This window comes from Astatotilapia calliptera, chromosome 6 (assembly GCF_964374335.1).
Source record: "Astatotilapia calliptera chromosome 6, fAstCal68.1, whole genome shotgun sequence".
Classification (NCBI taxonomy): Eukaryota; Metazoa; Chordata; class Actinopteri; order Cichliformes; family Cichlidae; genus Astatotilapia; species Astatotilapia calliptera.
The window spans coordinates 10,732,402-10,754,779 of record NC_137427.1 but is presented as its reverse complement, the minus strand read 5'-3'; the positions used below and the strand labels follow the sequence as shown (position 1 = coordinate 10,754,779).

Below are 22,378 nucleotides of genomic sequence, written 5' to 3'. Positions count from 1 at the left end.
TGAGTTTTGCACTGCGGCCTGGGCAGCCTCTTCTAGTTGCCGCGCTGGCCGCCTGAACATTTTGTATTGAAGGACTGAGTATTTCTTGCTGTTTTATTGTGTTTCAAACCTGTGTCTTGTTTTATGGCCAAGGAGAGCTCCAGGACAATTTTTGTTTTGTTTTGTTTCTGGACTCTGGCTTTTCCTTCAGTCCTGCCACTGCACCATGGTAACTTGTGCTCTTAACCTTCAAAGTGGATCTTGCACATAAATCCAAAATGATTTTAACACAATCTAACATTAGCGAATATTTGTTCAGTTATTGTCCTGTTTTATGATATTAGGCTGTAGTGCCCCTCAGTCGAAGGAAAATAAAATGCTATGTTACATTTACCAACTTCATAGGAACTGTTTTTAGTGTAAACCTCAGAATAATACTCACACAAATAATTCACAAGAAAAAAGTCAGTTTATTTACTACCAGTCTAATCAGTCTAAATGACAAGAGTTTCCACATTAAAAATGCAATTGTGCAAGGACTAAAAAAAATTGCTCAAAATGCAGAAGTGAAAGTCTTCTGCATCTATAACTTCTATGGGCGTCATTTATTCACAGGATTTCCTCTTAAGTTTTTATTTCTATGAAGCAAAGCAAAGATGTGGAGCTTTCAAAACCTGCTGTTGACCATCTGCAGTGAGTTATTTTAATGAGTACATTAGTAAAAAAGATGAAGACTAAAGATAAATCTAGACTAATTGTGTACTTAAATACTACTCCTGATTTTTTCTTTTCTTTACAGAGCAGTAACAATACTAGCTTGAATGCCTAAATGGAAAAAACAAAAAAAACAAAACAATGATCTTTATATTTTCTTTACGTTACAGTTGTTCTGAGGTGTGTGACCAGTGCAGTAGGGGTGATCCATGTGACTGGATATGTGGGGAGTATAGTTAAAGTTTCCTGTTCCTATGATGAGGGTTACGAGTCTTATGAGAAGTACCTGTGTAAGAACAACTGTGGTGACAGTGATGTTCTTGTTACAACATCGGAATCAAGGAAAAACAAATACAGGATCAATGATGACAAAACAGCACGAATCTTCACAACGACCATCTCTGATCTTCATTCTGAGGATGCTGGGAAATACTGGTGTGGAGTGACCATAACTGGAAAAGATATCTACACTGAAGTTGAGCTGAAATTAGTGCCAGGTAAACAGGGACTTCCAAAAAATGAATTATAGTTGAGTAAAATTCATATATAGAAGATGTTCATGATTGTAGAGCTTAAAGGTGAGAACAGATAAAATGTAACTGGTAAACAATTACTTGACTTTACTTAATTTTATTTATATAGTGCTAGGTCACAAAAACCAGTCTCCTCAAGGTACTTTACATTGTATAGTAAAGACTAGGGATGGGTATCGTAACCCGGTTCTTGTTGAGAACCGGTTCCCACTGTTTCAATTCCTTGGAATTGTTTGCCATTTTTGCAAACGATTCCCTTATCGATTCCAGTCGCCCCGAATGACGTCACCACGTTGCAGAACGCCATTTACCTGGCAGGAAACACGGCGCCTAAATGGCTCAAACGCTCAAAAGTTTGGTTATATTTCATGAGAACGGATGGTCTGGCTGGCTCAGATGCTGGCAGTTGTCGCTGCAGTCTACTGGTAGCGTCTCCTTTCAGGCCAGGATAGACGAATGTCACCGAGCAGTGACTAAGTTTGTGGTAAAAGGCTAGCACCCATTTGCCACAGCAGATGATTTTCGGTAAGTGAATGTGTTTAATTGTAGGCAGGGACATTACTGGATATTCTTGTGTAATTGCTACTGAATAATTTATGTTATACTTTATTATTGCTACAGAAGAATATTTATTTTATTATTTTACATTTACAATTTTTTTTCCTGGGGACCCTGTGACACCACATTGAAGAGCCGTAGGCTGTGGATCTCTTAAGATCTCACTGTCGGGTTTGTAAGGCCATGTTACTCCTATCTTGTTCAAAGAGAAGATATAAAACAAAGTTCTAAGCTATTCGACCTTAGTGTTCTCCTTTTTTAAAGAGAATCGATAAGAGAATCGATAAAGAATCGAATCGTTAAACAGAATCGAAAATGGAATCGGAATCGTGAAAATCTTATCAATACCCATCCCTAGTAAAGACATTATGTCTTTATGACATTCCTACAGTTTAACTAATTATTAAGATCTATCATTGATAGAGCTGGGTATCAGATATAGCAATTATGTTTGGTTTGTTTAAAATGTACTTGTTGCAGCATGTTGAATATAAAATATCATATCTCTATTCTCTATTCTTTTCTTTTCTGATGCTCTTTACCTTCTTGACAGACAGATGCTGTGACACTGTGACCAAAGTTCAAAGTTATGAGGGATACTCTGAGTCCATCAGTTGTCCATATGACTCTCAGTATCAGAACAACTTCAAGTACATCTGCAGAGGAAACCTGCCCTCCACATGTCTGCAGCAGGCACTAATCACCTCTAACAACAGAGAAAATCGACGATTCAGACTTGATGATGAAAAAATGTTAAGAAAGTTTACAGTGGCCATTAGCAATTTGACTCAAAGTGATTCAGGGTCATACCTCTGTGGTGTCCAAAGAAACTCTGACCTGGATGTTTTCTCTGCTGTTGAGCTGAAGGTCAAAGGTGTGAGGTTATAATTACATAATTACACTAACAAAAAGGAAATAATTTCTTCTAAAAGGCTCTCTAAGAAACTCTTTAAATTATTTGTCTCTTTCAATCTGGCAGAGTGGTGCTGCGTCAAGTCAACTAAAGTAACAGGTACTGCAGGGCATCCATTAACTCTGCAGTGCCCTTATCCTTCACAAAATCAAAATAACAGGAAGTTCCTCTGTAAAGGAGACCACCGCAACAGCTGCAGAGACATGGCGATGATTGAAAGCAGACTCACACTACGAGATGATATTTATTCCAACTCTTTCTCAGTGACGATCACAAAGATACAAGCGGATGATGCTGGGACATACTGGTGTGGGTCAGACTCACAATGGAGAGTTGGAAACCATGTTAAGATTCAGCTGTCAGTTGGTGAGATGAATACTTGTGTACACAAAAATAAAATGGCCAGAGCTGTAAGTAACATCCTTTTTTGCAGCCCAGTGTGTAAATATAGACTGTGCATGGTGGTTCAGTTTTTTTGTAGTGCCAAACATAGAACAAGAGGTTGGTGCAGTCCAGCAACTTAACACAACCAGAGTGAACTACTTTTTAGAAGTCATATTTTTACCCTAACACCAAACTATCATTTGAAGTTTTTAATCTTTATGTAGCTTATTTGTTAAAAAATTTTCTAAGATTATCTGGTTAATAAAAGTTTACAAACACTCCAATGCCATTTCTGATTCTGTACTTAGTTATATGAGCTAAAAGTGAATGCTGGAGGTTAAAGGTAATTATTAAAGTTCATAGAGCAGAGAGGGAAAAAAACAGGAAAACCAAATATTTATATTCTGTATTTAAATCATTTTAATCAGTGTTCCACTAAACTATATATCTAAATATAAAACCATAGATGTTAAGTGGTCTACTGACTATTTTAATGTATAAATTGACAAACAAAGAATCTGATTTCAGGTAAGTGAATAGTTTAAGAGTGAAAGCCAATCTGGATCTCTCTGAAACTGTTCACTCAATTTAAAATAGATTATTGTATTATGATGAAGTTTCTAAGAACATTGAAAGTCTTTTTCTTCAACAGTGTCTCCACAGCACACCAGCACTGTACCTTCCACAATGGAAATTCCAGGAAAAACTACAACACACAATAAAACTACAACTCAAAATAGACCTAATAAAGGTACAGTGTATACAATGTGTCTTTTAGTGTGTGCTGTACTGTTGATCAGTTATGTGAGATAGCTTATGGAGAGATAACGTACTTTATGGTTACAATTGGAAATAGTTATAGTTTTTTGAGTACAGTTTCAGCAAGTCCCATGGGAGTGAATGTAGACCATGGTAAAATGAGTGTCAAAACAGCAGAGGGTCTATGTTTTATTAATAGATTAAAAAAAATAGATATAAAAAGAAAACTACCATCTGAGCCCACAGTTCAACTTGTCTTAGTGTAAAAAGGAAGTCTGTACTTTTACTGGGTTCTGTTTTGGTTTCTGCTTTTCAGATGCAGGGCAGTATGTGGTTTATGCTGTGCCCGCTGTGCTGCTGCTACTGATATGTGCCCTCGTGGTTACAGTTTATCAATGCAAACATCAGAAAGTAAAAGGTATATTTTATGGGAAAATGTACTCAAATGTGCATGCAAAAAGAACACAACCATGTTTTATGCTGTGTGTTTTCAGACGGTAAAGCTGTCATGAACAGAAATGCAGAGAACGAAGAAGGTTTAGAGGAAGTGACGGCTGGTGCAGAAAATAACGTAAGGAAACTAAAGTCCAAAGCCTTAACAGTGTGCTCTATCTATGACAAGTCTCACTATGTACAAACAAGCAATGTTTTATTTTTCTTAAATGAGTTCAGTACAGTACTGTGCAAACGTCTTGAGCTATCCCTCATTTCTTGTAATTTTTGAAAGTTCTTCGGGCTTTCTGAATCTTAAAAGTCTTTATGAAATCTTCCTCAGACACTGGCTGCTTTTTCCCTCCTTCTCAGTCCAATCCCTTTATCTGACTATTTTCACAGTAAATGTTTTTAATATTATCGTTAAGCCACCTAACATTGACCCGTGAATCACAGACAGTGTTGGGAAGGTTACTTTTAAAATGTATTCCATTACAGAATACAGATTACATGCCCCAAAATGTATTCTGTAACGTATTCCGTTACGTTACTCAATGACAGTAACGTATTCTGAATACTTTGGATTACTTAATATATTATCATGCTTTTTACAACAACGTGAATGTACTATTGCTGTGTGATTTATTACTATTACTGAAGGTCCGCGACTCCGAACTGTAGTAAAGGGACCTCTGACTAATACAGTGGGGTCCCTGTTGGCTCGTAGCCGAAAAATAGCTTTACTTTGTTGTGTGAGTCAACTCTGCTTGCCAGAGACAGAGAGAGGCGTTGAAAGGCTGCTCCAACGGAACTTATTGTTTTCGGAGGAAAACACGAACACGGTGTACAGTCGAGTCTTAATAGCTTACTTACAACTGGGCTCGTCAGGCACTCTTCTCGGCTGAAGTGGTTATTATTATATTTACATGCTTCCAGCTCCCGTTTTTGCTCGATGACAACTCGTACCTTTCCACTCCCCTTTTTCTCCCTCCTCGCGCTCACAGACACATAATGTGTATGGCAGTCCATTCTCCCTGCAACACGGACTACACTGCCCATGATGCTACATTCTTTAGAGCTATGCTTGTAGCATTCTGCCTGTTAGCTTAGCACAACAACAACGAAAAGGCGCTCTCTCACCCAGGAAACACACAGTCGCAGAGAGAGAGAGAGCGTCGCCCTGTAACCATGGCAACCGTAACGCTGCCGCCTGGAACAACAGAACGTAGCTGTCAAACAAAACCCAAACAGTCCTGACCCGCAACAATATCATACAGGAAAGTACCGCAGTGTAATCCATTTATTTCAACAAAGTAACTGTATTCTGAATATCACCTTTTTAAACGGTAACTGTAACGGAATACAGTTACTCATATTTTGTATTTTAAATACGTAACGGCGGTACATGTATTCCGTTACTCCCCAACACTGATCACAGAAGCATAAAAAATGCATCAAACTCATGGGGTGAGCCTGTCAAGAAGTCATTCTCAATCGAAGGAAACAGAAAAGGCAGAGGTATGCCAAATTATCCAAGAACTGGACTGACAATTAGTGACTATAAGTCTTATGGGATGATAAATTTTATAAGAAAATTATGAATGTGTTTCAAACTGTCATCAGTAGGTGTAGGGGAGGTACGGAGAGAACAGTACAACAGTACTCTCTGTTGTTGTTTGGGGCTGAATTCAAACAAGTGGTCTTTGGGATCTTATTAACATTGATGGAATTATGAACACAGAAAATCACCATCAGATTTTGATCTATCGTTCAATACCATCTGGAAATAATTCTAACAAAAGGTCATTTGTCAGCATGATAATGATCCCAATCCCAACAATGATCAGGTAGAGTTTCACGATATACCAAATCAGCTTTTATTATTCATGGTTTTTGTTATTTTACTGATAGCAAACTGATGTTTGAATCTTTCATTCAGATTCATCCACAATGTTACTATCCATCCATCCATCTTCATCCGCTTTGTCCAGGGCCGGGTCGCGGGGGCAGCAGCCTAAGCAAAGAGGCCCAGACCTCCCTCTCCCCAGCCACCTCCTCCAGCTTATCCGGGGGAATACCAAGGCGTTCCCAGGCCAGCCGAGAGATATAATCTCTCCAGCGTGTCCTGGGTCTGCCCCGGGGCCTCCTCCCGGTGGGACATGCCTGGAACACCTCACCCAGGAGGCGCCCAGGGGGCATCCTTGTCAGATGCCCGAACCACCTCAGCTGGCTCCTTTCGATGTGGAGCAGCAGCTGCTCTACTCTGAGCCCCTCCCGGATGGCCGAACTTCTCACCCTATCTCTAAGGGAGAGGCCAGCCACCCTTCGGAGGAAGCTCATTTCTGCCGCTTGTATCCGCGATCTCGTTCTTTCAGTCACTACCCACAGCTCGTGGCCATAGGTCAGGGTAGGGACGTAGATCGACCGGTAAATTGAGAGCTTCGCTTTTACACTCAGCTCCCTCTTCACCACGACGGACCGGTGCAGCGTCCGCATTACTGCAGCTGCAGCCCCAATCCATCTGTCGATCTCCGGCTCCCTTCTCCCATCACTCGCGAACAAGACCCCGAGATACTTGAACTCCTCCACTTGGGGCAGGAACTCATCCCCGACCCGGAGTGGGCACTCCACCCTTTTCCGGCTGAGAACCATGGCCTCAGATTTGGAGGTGCTGATCCTCATTCCCGCTGCTTCACACTCGGCTGCGAACCGTTCCAGTGCGAGCTGGAGGCCCTCACCCGATGAAGCCTAGAAATCCTGTCCATAAAAATTATGAACAGAACCGGAGACAAAGGGCAGCCCTGGCGGAGCCCATCACCCACCGGGAACGAGTCCGACTTATTGCCAGCAATGCGAACCAAGCTCTTGCAATGGTTGTATAGGGATCGAATGGCCCGTAGCAATGGGCCAGACACCCCATATTCCCGCAACACCTCCCACAGGACACCCCGAGGGACACGGTCGAATGCCTTCTCCAAGTCCACAAAACACATGTAGACTGGTTGGGCAAACTCCCATGCACCCTCAAGTATCCTGGAGAGGATAAAGAGCTGGTCCAGTGTTCCGCGACCTGGACGAAAACCGCATTGTTCCTCCTGTATCCGAGGTTCGACTAACGGACAAACTCTCCTTTCCAGCACCCTGGCATAGACTTTCCCAGGGAGGCTGAGGAGTGTGATCCCCCCTGTAGTTGGAACACACCCTCCGGTCCCACAATGTTACTATTCAGTACTAATATATGATAAAATGAGGAAGTTATCACATTCAAAATCACCATCATCACTTAAACGCTTTTTGATCTGTTCTTCATTACCATAAAGAAACCGCATGATAGTGATTAGATGACACAAATTGTGGCAGGAATTCTCAAAATGTACGATGGCTGAGTGCCAATTAACCCACATAGACAGATTGGACAAACTTAGTGAGTGAGTAAGCGAACAACCAGTGATCAGCAATACTTAACAGTTTTAGGGAGATATAATTAGCTAAGATGTTAAAACAGAAGAGGGAAAAAAAGAGAAGTTCTCCCTTGGTTGGTTTTGCACTTCTGTAGTGTGAAATTAACCATTGACTAAAGAAATATAGCGCATTCGCTCATTGAAGTATTTGGGGGTAGCATGAAATGTTATTGAGGACAGCCACTGGCCCACAGGCTACACTTAGAGAGCCGAACTTTACACTGTCTATGTGGTTTAGCTTACAATGTGTGAAAAGCATCTAATTTGAGATTTTTAAAATTCTTTTGACCTTAAAACTAAACTATGTAATTTATTTGCAGCAATATTTGAAGCATCATCTGTTTTTGTAATTTTTCTATCAGAATTCAAATTGTTAAAAAATGTTTACTTTAAAAAATGACATAACATCATGTGTTGTTCATTGGTCTCTGAATAGATCTACGGAAATGAAGAAGTTGTGAGGTACAAACAACAGAGTGCCTGTAACAACTATGACGATGCAGGTGAAGATGAACCAGACTATGAAAACTTCACAACATCTGAAGAAGTTTACTGTAATGAAAATTTCCACAGAAGATAAACAGAGTATGCATTTCATGTCAAAATGTGGGTTTCACCTATATAGATTTTAACTTGATTGATTTCTCTTTAACTGTTGAACAACAAATTTTAATGAACAGCCTTCTCTTTGTCACACTGAAAAGCTCTTTATGCGTGTGTAGCTTGACTTGTTTTTATAGCTTAATTTTTATTGTTTAGTGTTTTTTCTGACGTTGTGGAAAAACTCAAACTAAATTACTAAGATGAGAGCAAAGTAAATAAATAGCAAGCAAAATGAAATCTAATGTTGTTTCATATAGTAATAAGTTCAACAATATGTTTAACTGTTTCTGCCTTATTTGAGCTGCAACATTGTTACATTCTGGTCATTCAAAGTATTTGGATTTAAATAGAGCAGTAAAACATAAAAGGTTACAGTTTGGAGTTTTCATTTTATGATGCTTTTTTCTGTTTGTTGCAAATGGAGCTGGATAATGGATACGATTTTACAGAAAAAAAAAGCAAACAATCAGGGTGCAATTCTTCATAAGATGTCATATAACTGTCCAATGAGGGCAAAAGAGTAGTAGGTTTTTTTTCCTTCAGACAAGCCAGAAACCACTTCAAAAAAATGGTTTTAGTGTCACTGCTTAGTGTGTCACACTGAGCCCTCTGCTGGTGCTGTTTTAGCTTAACACCAAATACAGTAATTGTGTTGCAGAAATTGAGACAAGATTTCAGATTGCATAACTTGTTAACAGGTATTAAGATTCGTGCATATTTATTGAAAAACTTTAATTTTTATGTTTTGATATTCTTAGAAATGCCATACTTAATGTTATAACCTTTTTTAATCACTAATTACAGTTAAACACACTAAACATAGGATTTGATGGATCACATCAAATAATAGGTTATGGACCTTTTAGTAAGAGCAAAAATAACTTTATTCTATATTCTTGCGTGAACATTTTGGACTTTCCAGACAGAAACAAACATGACAAAAATAAACATGTTCCTCTTTTTCGATAAATCTTTCCATGAAATTCGGAAATGGCAGTCGTGGTAAGCACATCACAAGGGAGACTGAAGACTTTAAAATGGAAAAATAAAAGCACAGTTTTCACGCTACATTCAGATGTGTCAAGTTGCTAAAAGAATCAGAATCAGAAACTTTATTGTCATTGTCATGAGAACAACGAAATTAAGAATGGGGAAAGTCACCTAAAATTTATCAATGAACAAATCTGTTGTGGTTTGTGCTCACTGCATAAAAAAAGGAAGCTAAATATAATTCCAAAAGAATGCAGTATGACAGGCAGACACTGATAATAACCTATCTGAGAGGGACTGAATAATCTCTGTATTCATGAAAATGTTGATCACATGTGTAATATTCAGTCATACACACTGACTTAAGCTATCAGCCAATGCTATCACCCATGCAGATCAAACTCACACCTGTTGCTACACAACAGACGAATAAAATAGTAGAATTTTACTCACCAAAACTTAAACACAGACTTCCTGAGCAACTGTGCTCCAACACCAAAAACACAGTCAAGACATCTGTTTTGGTGTCACCACACCTGTCACACCCATCAACTCCAACTGGTATTTAGTGTGTGTTTGTGTGTGCGTGAGAGGGAGAGAGAGAGAAAATGGATTGATGTATTTTTCAACTACTTATACTTAAGAAGTTACTTTATCAATAATAGATAAAAAAGAATAGTCTGTCAATCTCTACTTAGTAATTTTGAAACATATGAAAACTGTTAACAGCCAGTTTTATTTTTTCTTTCCAAGCTATTGCGACAAAATGGCTTAAGTGGCTTCATTGTATGGGTTCGCTTGACTCAGTAATTGACAGTTTGTGTTTACGGGTATGTTAAGAAAGTTTGTGACACTGGTGCGTTGTAAAGTGCTGCAGCGAAGTTCATAGTTGCAGCATTTATTTTCGTATTTTCATAACTTTAAACTTAAAACTGATCAATTTTACTACATTAGTATCATCTGATAGGACTAGTTAGCTGCTTTACCAAATACAGGGACAGTTGTATTTGTACAAATTCCTGGCTTATTGACCAAACAGTAACTAAGAAATTAATTAAAAGAGAACAAAAATCAGCAGATACGTTTTTAATTACAAAAGAAAAATGCTGGTTTTATATTAATGAATAAGTTATAATAATACGATATAACACTCAGAGCTTTTAGCCAGTGATGTTAGTTTTGATTATATAAGCAAAGTTTTATAAATACATTTAAATATTTTTTATTTAGCACAAGACTTTAAACTGAACAGTGCTGTTTATGAGACGTGTTCACCATAAGGTGGCACATGTCAGCCATTTTACACATTTTAAAATACGCAGCCACCTAATAATGTGTAGTCCCCTCTGTGGTGATAGGCTTCCCCACTGCATGCAAAATATTTCTTAGTATTAAGAGTACTTCCTGTCAAGTTTCTGTTTTGATGAGCCAAAGCGAAGATGTGGAGACTTCGAAACCTGCTCTTCACCCTCTGCAGTAAGTTGTTTAAAGAGCTAAAAAAAAAAACATAACACACCCTTTATTGGACTTAGGAATTGTATTATTATTCATGAATGTTGACATGAAAAAATAAACAATTATATAATTTTTTTATAATTTCTTTACTTTACAGTTGCTCTGGGATGTGTGACCAGTGCAGGAGGGGTGATACTTGTGACTGGATATGTGGGGGGGAAGGTAAATGTTTCCTGCACTTATGGTCACGGTTATGAGTCTTATGAGAAGTACCTGTGTAAGGATGTCTGTGGTGACAATGATGTTCTTATTACAACATCACAACAAAAAATCCCCAAATACTCAGCCTGTGATGACAAAAAGGCACGCACCTTCACAGTGACCGTCTCTGATCTTACATCTGAGGACGCTGGGAAATACTGGTGTGGAGTGACCAGAACAGGACAAGATATCTACACTGAAGTGAAGCTGAAATTAGCACCAGGTAAATAAAGCATTCCAAATTTGTAGTCAAGAAAAAAATCACATATAAAAGACATATATACATACATATAAATGTACAGTAAATCAAAACATAACTGGTAAAGGATTACAGTGGTCTCTCGCTATAATGCGGTTCACCTTTCACGGCCTCTCTGTTTCACTGATTTTTTTTTGTGCAATTTTGCATGCTTGTTTTTTGGGGGGGACTTTTTTACAGCGCATTGTGTTCTGCGCCCTGATCGGCTGTAGACCATTGTCAATCAGCCTCCTTCACGCCGTGTCTTCTGCACAGTGCAGAATGTGTCCAGCTTGTCAAATTTACATAAATCTTCGATCCCTAGCAGTGTGACTCTGAAGTGCTGTACTGTATATTTGTAAGTTTTCTCCCCCACAAACACAATAATGTCGATGAAATGTTTTGCACAGTCAAAGGCACCTACGGTAGCACCTAAGAGGCAGAGGAAGATGCTAACCATTGCACAAAAAGTTGGACTTCTGGACATGCTAAAGAAGTTAGAAGTTACCGTATTTTTCGGACCAGAAGGTGCATTAAGTGAAACAAAACAGTCAGATAAGGCAAACTTTACTCAACTCACTCTTCTTGCTTCCTCTACTTCCGTACCATTGATTCATTAATGTTGCATTCTCTGGCAGCTGCTCTATATTCATGGTCTGGACCTGAAAACAGGGTTTGATCTTTGGTTTCATTCTATAATACTGGACTTATTTTTCTATGAAAATTTGAAGTTTGAGAGTGTTTAAACAAGAGAGAAAAGTGTGAAAATGTTCATGCCTGTCTTAGAAAACTGTCTAAAGTGTGGTTTTACAGCCTTAAAACATCTATGATAATTGTAAAAAAATAAAGCTGGCTACTTTGCGGATTTAACCTATTGCGGGTTATTTTTAGAACGCAACTCCCGTGATAAACAAGGGACCACTGGACTTGCTTTTATAACATGGCTGCACATGACATATGACAGCCTGGATCGATCTTTATTAAGATCCCATAAAGGGAATGAACTGCACATATAAATAGGAAACAGTAATAACCACACATAAAACTAATGGATAGGGCGATGGCTGAGTGCACAAATGTCTGTGAAGGAAAGTTATTACTTTAAACATACAATAAACAATAGGCTCAATATGAAATATTATACCTCTCCTCTGTGGTTATAACACATTTTCTACTGCAATTTATGTTTTTGACAGACAGCTGCTGTAACACTGTGACCATAATCCAAAGTTATGAGGGATATTCAGGGGACATCATTTGTTCGTATGAGCCTCGGTACCAGAACTACTTCAAGTACATCTGCAGAGGAAAGCGGTCCTCCACGTGTCTGCAACAGGCACTAATCACCTCTGACAACAAACAAAATGGTAGAATCAAATTTAATGATGATAAGAGGTCAGGAAAATTCACAATGACCATCACCAGTTTGGCCCAAAGTGATTCAGGAACATACCTCTGTGGTGTCCAAAAAAACTCTGTCCTGGATGTTTTTTCTGCTGTTGAACTGAACGTCAAAGGTGAGAGGTCATAGTCATATCTCATATGTCATTGTTTTGTTTTTGTTTTTTTAAAGGACTCTTTTATATGGTTTGATATTTGATCATCCTTTAATATTTTTTTGTTTTCCAATCTGACAGAGTGGTGCTGTGTCAAGTCAAAAACAACAAGTGGGACTGCAGGATATCCACTAACATTTCAGTGCCCTTATCCTTCACAACATCATGATAATAGCAAGTTTCTCTGCAAAGGAGACCACCGCAACAATTGTACAAATGTGACGAGTCAAAGCAGGTTCACAGTGCAAGATGATGGTTTTTCCCACTTTTTCTTGGTGATGATCGCAGAGCTGGAAACAGCTGATGCTGGGACATACTGGTGTGGGTCAGACTCACAGTGGAGAGTTGAAAACTACACTAAGGTTGAGCTGTCAGTGGGTAAGGTGAACAACCATTTACATGACAGCAAAATTAATAGAGCTGAAAGTTCCATCTTTGTTTGGACCCCACTAAACATGGGACTGTGGTTTATGGTTTAGTTATCTGACATGATCAAATAATTGCAAAACCAGCAGCACCATGCATCACACAATTTGCAAGCAATCTGCCAAAATTAGGACTACTGAGAACACCACTTACTTATACTTAGACATATCACTTCCCAAATCTTTTGCTGGCTTCAGTGTGTGTGTGTGTGTGTGTGTGTGTGTGTGTGTGTGTGTGTGTGTGTGTGTGTGTGTGTGTGTGTGTGTGTGTGTGTGTGTGTGTGTTAAATTTTCTCTTTTTTCAGACGATTCTCTATTTCCCCTAAAAATGGTTATGCCTCTCCAAAAACCATGACATTGGTCACTTAAATCACACCTTTGCACTTCAGCTGGTTGTCTTACCTATACTCACGTATCTAAAAGCACTGAGTTGCTGTTATGTGACTACAACAAAAATTTAGTTATTTTTAGGGGATGTGTGTAGTTTCATGTTTACAATGTAGATAATTCCCCCTGGGATTAAACCAAGTCAATCCGGTCTTTAAGTGATGACATAATGAACCCTGCTTCCAGGACCAAACTACTCTGCATTTATTAAGGCTGTTTTTTTAAACATGTTTTAATGCTTTATATCTTGTTATAGTTAATCTGAACAAGCCCCTAAAAAAAGGTAGTGATCACTGTTGGCCTCTCTCATTTTTTATTACTACTATTCATTTTAGAGCTTTTAGCTTTAAAAGCTCTAAAGCTCTCTCTGAAAAGCCTTTAGTTAATCCAAAATGCTGCAGCAAGAGTATTGACAGGGACTAGAAAGAGAGAGCATATTTCTCCTATATAGGCTTCCCTTCATTGTCTCCCTGTTAAATCCAGAACTGAATTCAAAATCCTGCCCCTGTAATACAAGGTTTTAAATAATCAGGCCCCATCTTATCGTAATGACCTTATAGTACCATATCACCCTATTAGAGCACTTCGCTCTCGCACTGCAGGCTTACTTGTTGTTCCTAGAGTATTTAAAAGTAGAATGGGAGGGAGACCCTTCAGTTTTCAGGCCCCTCTTCTGTGGAACCAGCTTCCAGTTTGGATTTGGGAGACAGACACTATTTCTACTTCTAAGATTAGGCTTAAAACTTTTCTTTTTTGCTAAAGCATATAGTTAGGGCTTGATCAGGTGACCCTGAATCCTCCTTTAATTATGCTACAATAGACGTAGGCTGCTGGGGGATTTCCATGATACATTAAGCGTTTCCTTTTCAGTCACCTTTCTCACTCAACATGTGTTAATAGACCTCTCTGCTGATTCACACTTGTTATTAATCTCTGTCTCTCTTCCACAGCATGTCTTTATCCTGTCTTCCTCCTCTCACCCCAACCGGTGGCAGCAGATGCCCCCCCCCCCCCTCTAGCCTGGTTCTACTGGAGGTTTCTTCCTGTTAAAAGGGAGTTTTTCCTTCCCACTGTCGCCAAAGTGCTCATAGGGTGTCATATGATTGTTGGTTTTTTTTCTTTGTATCTATTATTGTAGGGTCTAACTTACAATATAAAGCGCCTTGAGGCGACTGTTGTTGTGATTTGGCGCTATATAAATAAAATTGAATTGAATTAAGCTCTTATACCTTACCTTACGTAACTACAGCCCAGCCCATGCAGCAGTATATTAATGACTAACCTCATATTGTGGATGGATTATCTCAGTTGTTCTCCTGACTGAAGTTTGGTCCGTTTACAGCATCCTGCCATGTGATTGCATTTGTCCCTAACCATCGGGAACCCTCATGCTAACGGTTACCGAATGGAAAAAAGTTAGCGTTAATCCTCCAGCTTCACTGTGCTACTGTGTTTATATTATGCTAACCATAGCTGCGTAGCTAGCCACCACGTAGCACATCATTATATACCAGGTAACCTAACTTCAGTAACCCTACAAACGTCAGTACGGTTTAATGTTTTTTTCTTCATTTATAATGGAAGTGATAGCAGAGCTGTACGTTTTAAATCCCTCGGTCAGAGCATTATATATTATGCTTGGGTGGAAACTAGCGAGCTAAATCCCTGCTAACTTCAAACTCCATATAACTTCATAAATTGTGTTTTTATGAATGCCTGGACGTTAAACTGAATTGTTACACCTGGTAGAGCAGCCACACTGATCATTTTATTAAAGATGGAAGAATTTAGACAGTTATTAACTCTCAGTGATGTCCCAGCGTTCCTTAAACCTTGTGACCTGAAGCAGAGTTTGGACCCAGAAACCACTAATAGAATCAGACTTAAAGACCGGATATGCTCTTAAGTGTCAAAACAGCTGTGGAAGTGTGCACCTGTGATCAACAGTTATGTTAAAATACATATTACTTTAATTAAAAAAGGAACTTTCTATTCTGTTCTGCTGTTTCTGTTTTTCAGAAGCGGTGCACTACGCAGTTTACGCTGTTGTCCCTGTGGTTTTACTAATATGTGTCCTAGTTATTATTTATAAGTACAAATGTTACAACGTGAGAGGTATGCTATAGTTTATATTTACACACATATTCAGACAAAATACTCAAATGTGCATGCAAAAAGAGCTTAAAAAATTCTTACACTGAGTTTTCAGAAACTGAAGCTGTCATGAACAGAAATACACCGAAAGCAGAAGATGTGGTAGATGCAGAAGAAGGCGAAGTAAGTCCAAAGCATGAATACACACACACACACACACACACACACACACACACACACACACACACGTGTTTTATAGAGTGGCACAACTTAAATTTTTTGAATGTTATATTTTATATTCTTGTCACAGTGAACACAGTAGCAAGCTGATGTTTGAATAGCTAAAACTGGAATTGGAAATTGTGTTCATTTCTTTGAAAATATGTCTGAAATCTTTAAGCAGTCTGAACTTTAGAACAAGATTATTGGTATTAAACTGAGACATCGACCAGCTAACTGGTTATTAGTCTAATTTGGTTTGGACTAATAAACTTGTTATCTCAGGGACGCCTGAGGAGAGCTTGCACAGAAGGAGTCTTTTAAACTGAAAATGACTTAGTGATCAAAATAAATGTTATAGAGTGGTGTCGACGACTGTGATGTTTAGAACAGAAAAGTGAAAATTTAACAGAAAAGCTCACTCAGCCTGTTTTATGCTTCTTTAGCATAATGTGGCAATAACTGCAAATTAATGGATTTTATAGTCGTGCTGATGTGTGGGAGTCATCCAGTTTTACAATTTGTAACTTCTGTAGTTCAGTCAATATTTGTCATATGTAAAACATCTGCATTTAAAATATTTTTATTATAATTGTTGTAATAAAAGTAGATATTATTATATGAGCCTGTGTATAACCATATACAGCAACCAGATTCTCTGCAGCGTGTGTGGTTCCTTAGTCTCTGATTATTTTCGTTGATTCTTTAGATTTATGGAAATCAAGAATTTGTGGTGACCTTCAAACAGCAAAGCGCCTTGAACCACTTTGATGATCCAGGCGGAGATGAACCAGATTACAAAAATTTTACAACTGAAGAACTATACAGCAATGAAAATTACCATAAAGCTAACAAAAGATAAATATGCACATGTACTTAAACTGTGGGTCTTAAGTGAATACAGATTATCCTGTTTGATTCATCTTTAACACAACATTCACATCAATGTACCGCTGTTGCTCAACATTTTCACTGTCTTGTGATCCAAACTTCTTTATTATTGTTTACACAAAAAAATACTTTGTGCATATTTATTGATTAAAAAATAGAATTAAATGTTTGTTTGTTTTTTGTTATTTTCTTATATTTTTTTCATATATATATAAAATTGATTTAAATAAGCAAGTAAGAATAGTGTTGTTGTTTTTGTCCCCCCCGACACACACACACAAACTCCTTTGCCTTATGAAACAATAAAATACAGAGTGTGAACATATTTCAACATGACATGTAGTGTAATGTGACATGTATATTTAGTGATTTGGGTCAGTTTTAGACTTTCAGGTGTGCTTTTAGTTAGTCCCCTTTTTGTGTTGGATTATGTGCCAGGCTGATAAGTTGATAATAAATCTGTCACGTTAAGGTGATCGCACTCTACTATGTGACTGCATGAATGAGGAAATACAGACAGCTGCTTCAGGTGAAGCAGGAGGGCAGGAGTCATAGAGAGTCAAGAGTCTGTTACCCCAATAACTGAATCAGAGTTATTGAAATAACAGATTCTTTCTGTAATTGAAAACCCTCATCTCTGGGTTAACAAACTCAGAATTTGCACTACATTGTCTTTCTAAAACAGCTCTCTGGTCACCGATTCAAACCGGACTACCTGTTTCTAATTTCCAGTAAACTGAAAGTTAGTTTACTGAAAGTAAGAGTTGAAAAAAGGAAAACACTCCTTTCAGTGTCACTCGTTGTCTCACACTGAGCCCTCTGCTGGAGATGTTTCAGTGTAACACTGAATTCTGCTGGAGTTTTTCAAATAAATATGTTGGACAAACGATGAGAATGCATCCACTACTAATGGGTATTAATACATTTATAAATGCAGGGTTGTAAATCTTTAGTTTATATGTTACTTGATTTTTTATTTTTGTGTCATCAAATATTTGACTTTAACAAGCTTTTCATAATAACTAATGACCTGACAGGATTGTGTGTGTGTGTGTGCTTTCCCCTTGGTCTTTGTTAGTTTGTCTGCGTGTCATCATTCTTATTTGTCCAGCTTTTTTTTTTTTTTGCATATTTGTTTTTCCCTTCTGTTCTGCTTGTTCCAGATTTTTGTTTTTCTTGCACTTTAGTTGAACATTTTCTTGATCTGCACAGAGAGAACAATGATTTAAAAATGCATTCTTATGATTCTGTAGGGAGTGTCTTCAGGATAAGGTCATCTGATTGTTGGAGTTTTCTCTTTATTATAGTATTTATTGAAAATTTAACAGTGGTAGTAATAAATTAAAAGCAATGTTGAGTCTGTTTTTTTCAGCATCTACATCAATGTTCAAATAAGCCACTATGATAATTTTATCTCAACTAAACGCTAAAGCACATTAAAGTCTGCAGATATAAATTCTCTCTGTCATGGCTCTCACCATGGTTTTCTAAAACCTTAAAAATTTCTTTCTAACCCTTTCCAGACTTATGGATGTCAGTTACTGTGTTTCTAACTGTTTCATTAGAATGAAAATTAAAATTCCATTAAAGTCAACAGAATTAAACGGACTTCACATCTGCGGTGATCTATACATTTACTCTCATGTTTATTACTTACTGTTCATAAAAATATCTGCTCTGCTTTTAAAACATTGTGAAAAAACTAAATTATATTTTTAAATATTGCACAAAAATGTAGCAGCAGATTTTATTTTTTATATTTACTTTTATATTAATGAATGAGTAATAATAATAACATCTAAAACTCCCATGGGTCATGTTTCTGCTCTGAAAGATTGAACTTACAATTCTTTGAGTACAGTTTCCTAAATATACTTAAATACTTTTACTCACCCTTTTACTACAAAACTTTTAATTATATGCTGTGCTGTTTATGCAAAGCTTCTAAAAACGTCTTTCACCACTAGATGGCATGTTTCAGCTATTTTATAAATATAAAAAAAACAATGTTTTTATTGGAAGGGCCATCTAAGAATGGGCCATCCCCTCTGTGGTTATAGTTAAGCTATGACTTGGGTTTCACATTGCTATGACATGAAATAGCCCGTAATTCTTGCATAATTTTTTTCAGTACTGAAAATATTTTTCCCTCTGATCTCCATATATTCATTCTATGGATGCTGGAAATTAGTTTTTTCTTTATTCAGTTTAAATAAATCGGCAAAATTCAATTTTACATAGAAAGTGAGCAATTCATGAAGACAAAAGTTGAAATTAAAAAATTGACTTTCACTGAAAATGTATATAAATTCCCCTCTTGCCTCTGCAGATGGTCTATCCTGCAAACTTGAATCCTCTACTAGAGGCCTGGGAGCTTGAGTGTCCTGCGCAATTATCTTTGTCCTGGAACTGCACTCTTCTAGACAAAGATCTCTTATGTTGTTCCTGGGATCTGCTGGAGCCACTCACCTCGCTTGGGGGTAACTGCACCGAGTGCTTTAATTACCACTGTGAACACTGTTAACTTCACCCACCACATGTTCTCGAGCACAGGATCTTAGCTTGTCCATTCTCCACCACCCTAGGTGGTGTCCAAGCTAAGATTCTGTGGGACTCCCAGATACAGTTGGACAATATGGTGGCGACTAACTAACCGAATATAGTGGTGGTAGACAAGTAGAAGAAGACGTCCGTAGTGATAGATGTAGAGATATTGAATGATAGCAACATCAGGTAGAAGGAACACGAAAAGAAGTACTTGAGAAGTACTAAGGGATTAGAGAAGAGCTGGAAATGATGTGGAGGGTGAAGGTAACAGTGGTCCCAGTTGTAATCGGAGCACTAGGTGCAGTGACTCCCAAGCTAGGCAAGTGGCTCCAGCAGATCCCAGGAATAACATCCAAGATCTCTGTCCACAAGACCACAGTCCTTGGAACAGCTAAGATACTGCGCAGGACCCTCCAGCTCCCAGGCCTCTGGTAGAGGACCCGAGCTTAAAGGATAGACTGCCCACAGGTGTGAAATCAGCTGGATAGCATAGTGGTGACACTACACGCTTTCAGGTCGGTTCGATTCCCGACCACTGCATCTGTATTCATTAGGGGGTATAGGCTATAATAGGGTGCTAACAGAGAAACTGTGGTACTGCATGAGGAAATCAGGAGTGGCAGAGACGTATGTGCACATGGTTGAAGACGTGTGAGGACAGTGAAACAGTGGTGGGGTTTGCAGTAGCAGTGACATTGGGAGTGGGATCACATTAGCGGTTGGCTCTGAGCCCCGTCTTGTTTGCAATGGTGATGAACAGGATGACAGATGAGGTCAGGCAGGAATATCTGTGGACTAAGATGTTTGCAGATGACTTTGTGATCTGTAATGAAAGCAGGGAGCCAACGGAAGACAGTCTGCAAAAGTCAAGGCAGGCTCCCGAAAAAAGACAAATGAAAGACAGTCGAAGCAAAACAGGATGTGTGTGAAAACAAGAGTGAGAGAGTTGTAACAGTGGAGCTGCAAGGACCAGAGGTAGTGTGGGTAGATGAATTTAAATACCTGCAATCAACCATCCAAAGCAAAGGACAGTCCACAGGAGAGGTGACGGGGAGAGTTCAGACAGGGTCGAGTTGGGGGACATGAATGTTAGTGATATGATACATGCAAACAACTATAGACAACATGTAAATGCCAGTGCAGTTTCTCACTTTTCACAGCATTACAATATCATTAAAGCAACAACACATTTACCATTATACTAGCACCATATCTGTGTTCTGTGATCTGACATTTGATAAACAATAACGAAACTGCCTAGCATTCACACTTAGCATTTCAGCTCGGCTTTCAATACCATCATCCCAGACATTCTTATAACCTAGCTGGTAAACTTGGACTTCTCCCCCCCGCCACATGTGCATGGATCAAAAACTTTCTCACAAGCCGTTCACAATCAGTCAAGGTTGTGATCATCCACCCTGTCAATCAGCACTGGCTCACCTCAGAGATGTGTGCTGACTCCACTCCTATACACCATCTGCAGTGACTGCACCCCCTCGCATCCCTGCAACACCATCATCAAATTTGAAAAAGGTTCAGATCCATCAGGTGCAAAACCAATAGACTAAAAACAGCTTCTTCGTGTGGGCTGTCAGAACTCTTAATGCAAACTAAGAGTGTGAACAGACTTCTTCCATACAATCAAATACAACACTGCTATTGATTAACAATGTTGCTGCCATCCCATGTGCCATTTCTGTCTTTCCTTGTTCTGTGCAATATTTTGGTCTTTGTGCAGTCTTCTTGTCTCAGTGGAATTACCATTCCCATCCGAAATGACCATAGCCCCCCACCCTTATTCATTTATTATATTATATAACTGCCCTTCTATACAGCCCCACAATGTTACTGTTTCAATGTTTCTACATATACATCATGTATATAGTTTACTCACATACATGTATGTATATACACATATTTATTGCTTTTTCTTTTTTTATATTGTTTGCTTTACTTTTGCACCTTTGTGGTCCTGCTATCCAATTTCACTGTGCAAGAAACTGCACAAAGTTTTAAGTTCTAAGATGTACCCAAAATAAGAGTTCTGCTAACTGCAACACATTTGCTGCCAACTGCGACACATTTCCTGCAAATTGCAACACATTTTGCATTTATGCTTGACTTTATGCTATGCTTCCTCTGGAACTCTGCCATATTATAATCACTCTTTTATATATTCTGCTGCGTTTTGTAGCTTTTTTTATCTTGTATTTTGCCTATTTGTTAGATTATCTAGGTTTATCTGGAAATGCAAAAAATTCAGACTTGACAGTAAAATTCAAATAAGTTATGGAACACCTTGTCTTTGTAGTTTCTGGTACTGCTGGGTCAACTTAGGTTTGTCAGAAAGATGCTATGAGTCAAGCCTATGATTTGACCAGGTCAAAGTTTGATCAGATTTTCAGAGAGCCAAGGCAATTATAAAAGACCACCTCCACCCTAACCACCACCTCTTCAACATCCTGCCCTCTGGAAAAAGGTTCAGATCCATCAGGTGCAAAACCAATAGACTAAAAAACAGCTTCTTCATGTGGGCTGTCAGAACTCTTAATGCAAACTAAGACTATGTTCACACTACAAGTCTTAAAAAAAATAAATAAATAATAATAATAATAGATTATATTTATATAGCGCTTTTCGAGACCCTCAAAGCACTTTACAATGCTTAATGCTTGATCAAATCTGATTTTTTTGTCTGCTCTTTCACACTACAAATAAAATGTGACAGCAAACGCGCTCTGTGAACACTCAAAGAGGCCCGCATGCGCAAAAGAAGACGTCACACACAACGCGCTCGGTTTAGACCCAGACCAAACAGTAATGTTTGACTGATGGCCCTTAATATAAAGACTTGTTTCGGACTTTACGTTTCCCAATTTTGCTTTAAGTTATAAAGTTATTTTGTTATTTACATATGGCCTAATAATTATACTTATTGCTGTTTTAGAGAGGAGCGGTGCTTCAAAGGATAGTTGC

General features: G+C 38.4%; 2 protein-coding genes across 3 annotated transcripts; both read left to right on the top strand.

The window, feature by feature from the left end:
- Positions 1-511: 511 nt before the first annotated feature.
- Positions 512-8,722, top strand: LOC113023834 (polymeric immunoglobulin receptor-like). Of its 2 annotated transcripts, XM_026170234.2 has the most exons (8): positions 517-672; positions 864-1,190; positions 2,338-2,658; positions 2,764-3,063; positions 3,734-3,832; positions 4,157-4,258; positions 4,335-4,411; positions 8,170-8,722. In XM_026170234.2, exons 1-8 carry the CDS (start codon positions 636-638, stop codon positions 8,311-8,313), a joined length of 1,407 nt encoding a protein of 468 aa, XP_026026019.2. In that variant the 5' UTR covers positions 517-635; the 3' UTR covers positions 8,314-8,722. The 2 variants fall into 2 exon arrangements, with proteins under 2 accessions (XP_026026020.2, XP_026026019.2); XM_026170235.2 differs by lacking the exon at positions 3,734-3,832 and having other exon boundaries at positions 512-672.
- A 1,981-nt stretch (positions 8,723-10,703) lies between these two features.
- Positions 10,704-18,171, top strand: LOC113023403 (polymeric immunoglobulin receptor-like). Its single transcript, XM_080302750.1, has 7 exons — positions 10,704-10,802; positions 10,939-11,265; positions 12,477-12,797; positions 12,918-13,214; positions 15,668-15,763; positions 15,858-15,925; positions 16,671-18,171. The coding sequence occupies exons 1-7, from the start codon at positions 10,766-10,768 to the stop codon at positions 16,821-16,823; spliced, it is 1,299 nt and encodes a 432-aa protein (XP_080158876.1). The 5' UTR covers positions 10,704-10,765; the 3' UTR covers positions 16,824-18,171.
- The last annotated feature ends 4,207 nt before the right edge of the window (positions 18,172-22,378 follow it).

Excerpts from the sequence above, each read along its gene's own strand:
- LOC113023834 (XM_026170234.2), top strand. The coding sequence starts at position 636 with ATGTGGAGCTTTCAAAACCTGCTGTTGACCATCTGCA. Across the intron at positions 3,833-4,156 it reads TCAAAATAGACCTAATAAAG|ATGCAGGGCAGTATGTGGTT; the intron begins GTACAGTGTATA and ends TCTGCTTTTCAG. Across the intron at positions 4,412-8,169 it reads CGGCTGGTGCAGAAAATAAC|ATCTACGGAAATGAAGAAGT; the intron begins GTAAGGAAACTA and ends GTCTCTGAATAG.
- LOC113023403 (XM_080302750.1), top strand. The coding sequence starts at position 10,766 with ATGTGGAGACTTCGAAACCTGCTCTTCACCCTCTGCA. Across the intron at positions 12,798-12,917 it reads TGTTGAACTGAACGTCAAAG|AGTGGTGCTGTGTCAAGTCA; the intron begins GTGAGAGGTCAT and ends CCAATCTGACAG. Across the intron at positions 15,926-16,670 it reads TAGATGCAGAAGAAGGCGAA|ATTTATGGAAATCAAGAATT; the intron begins GTAAGTCCAAAG and ends TTGATTCTTTAG.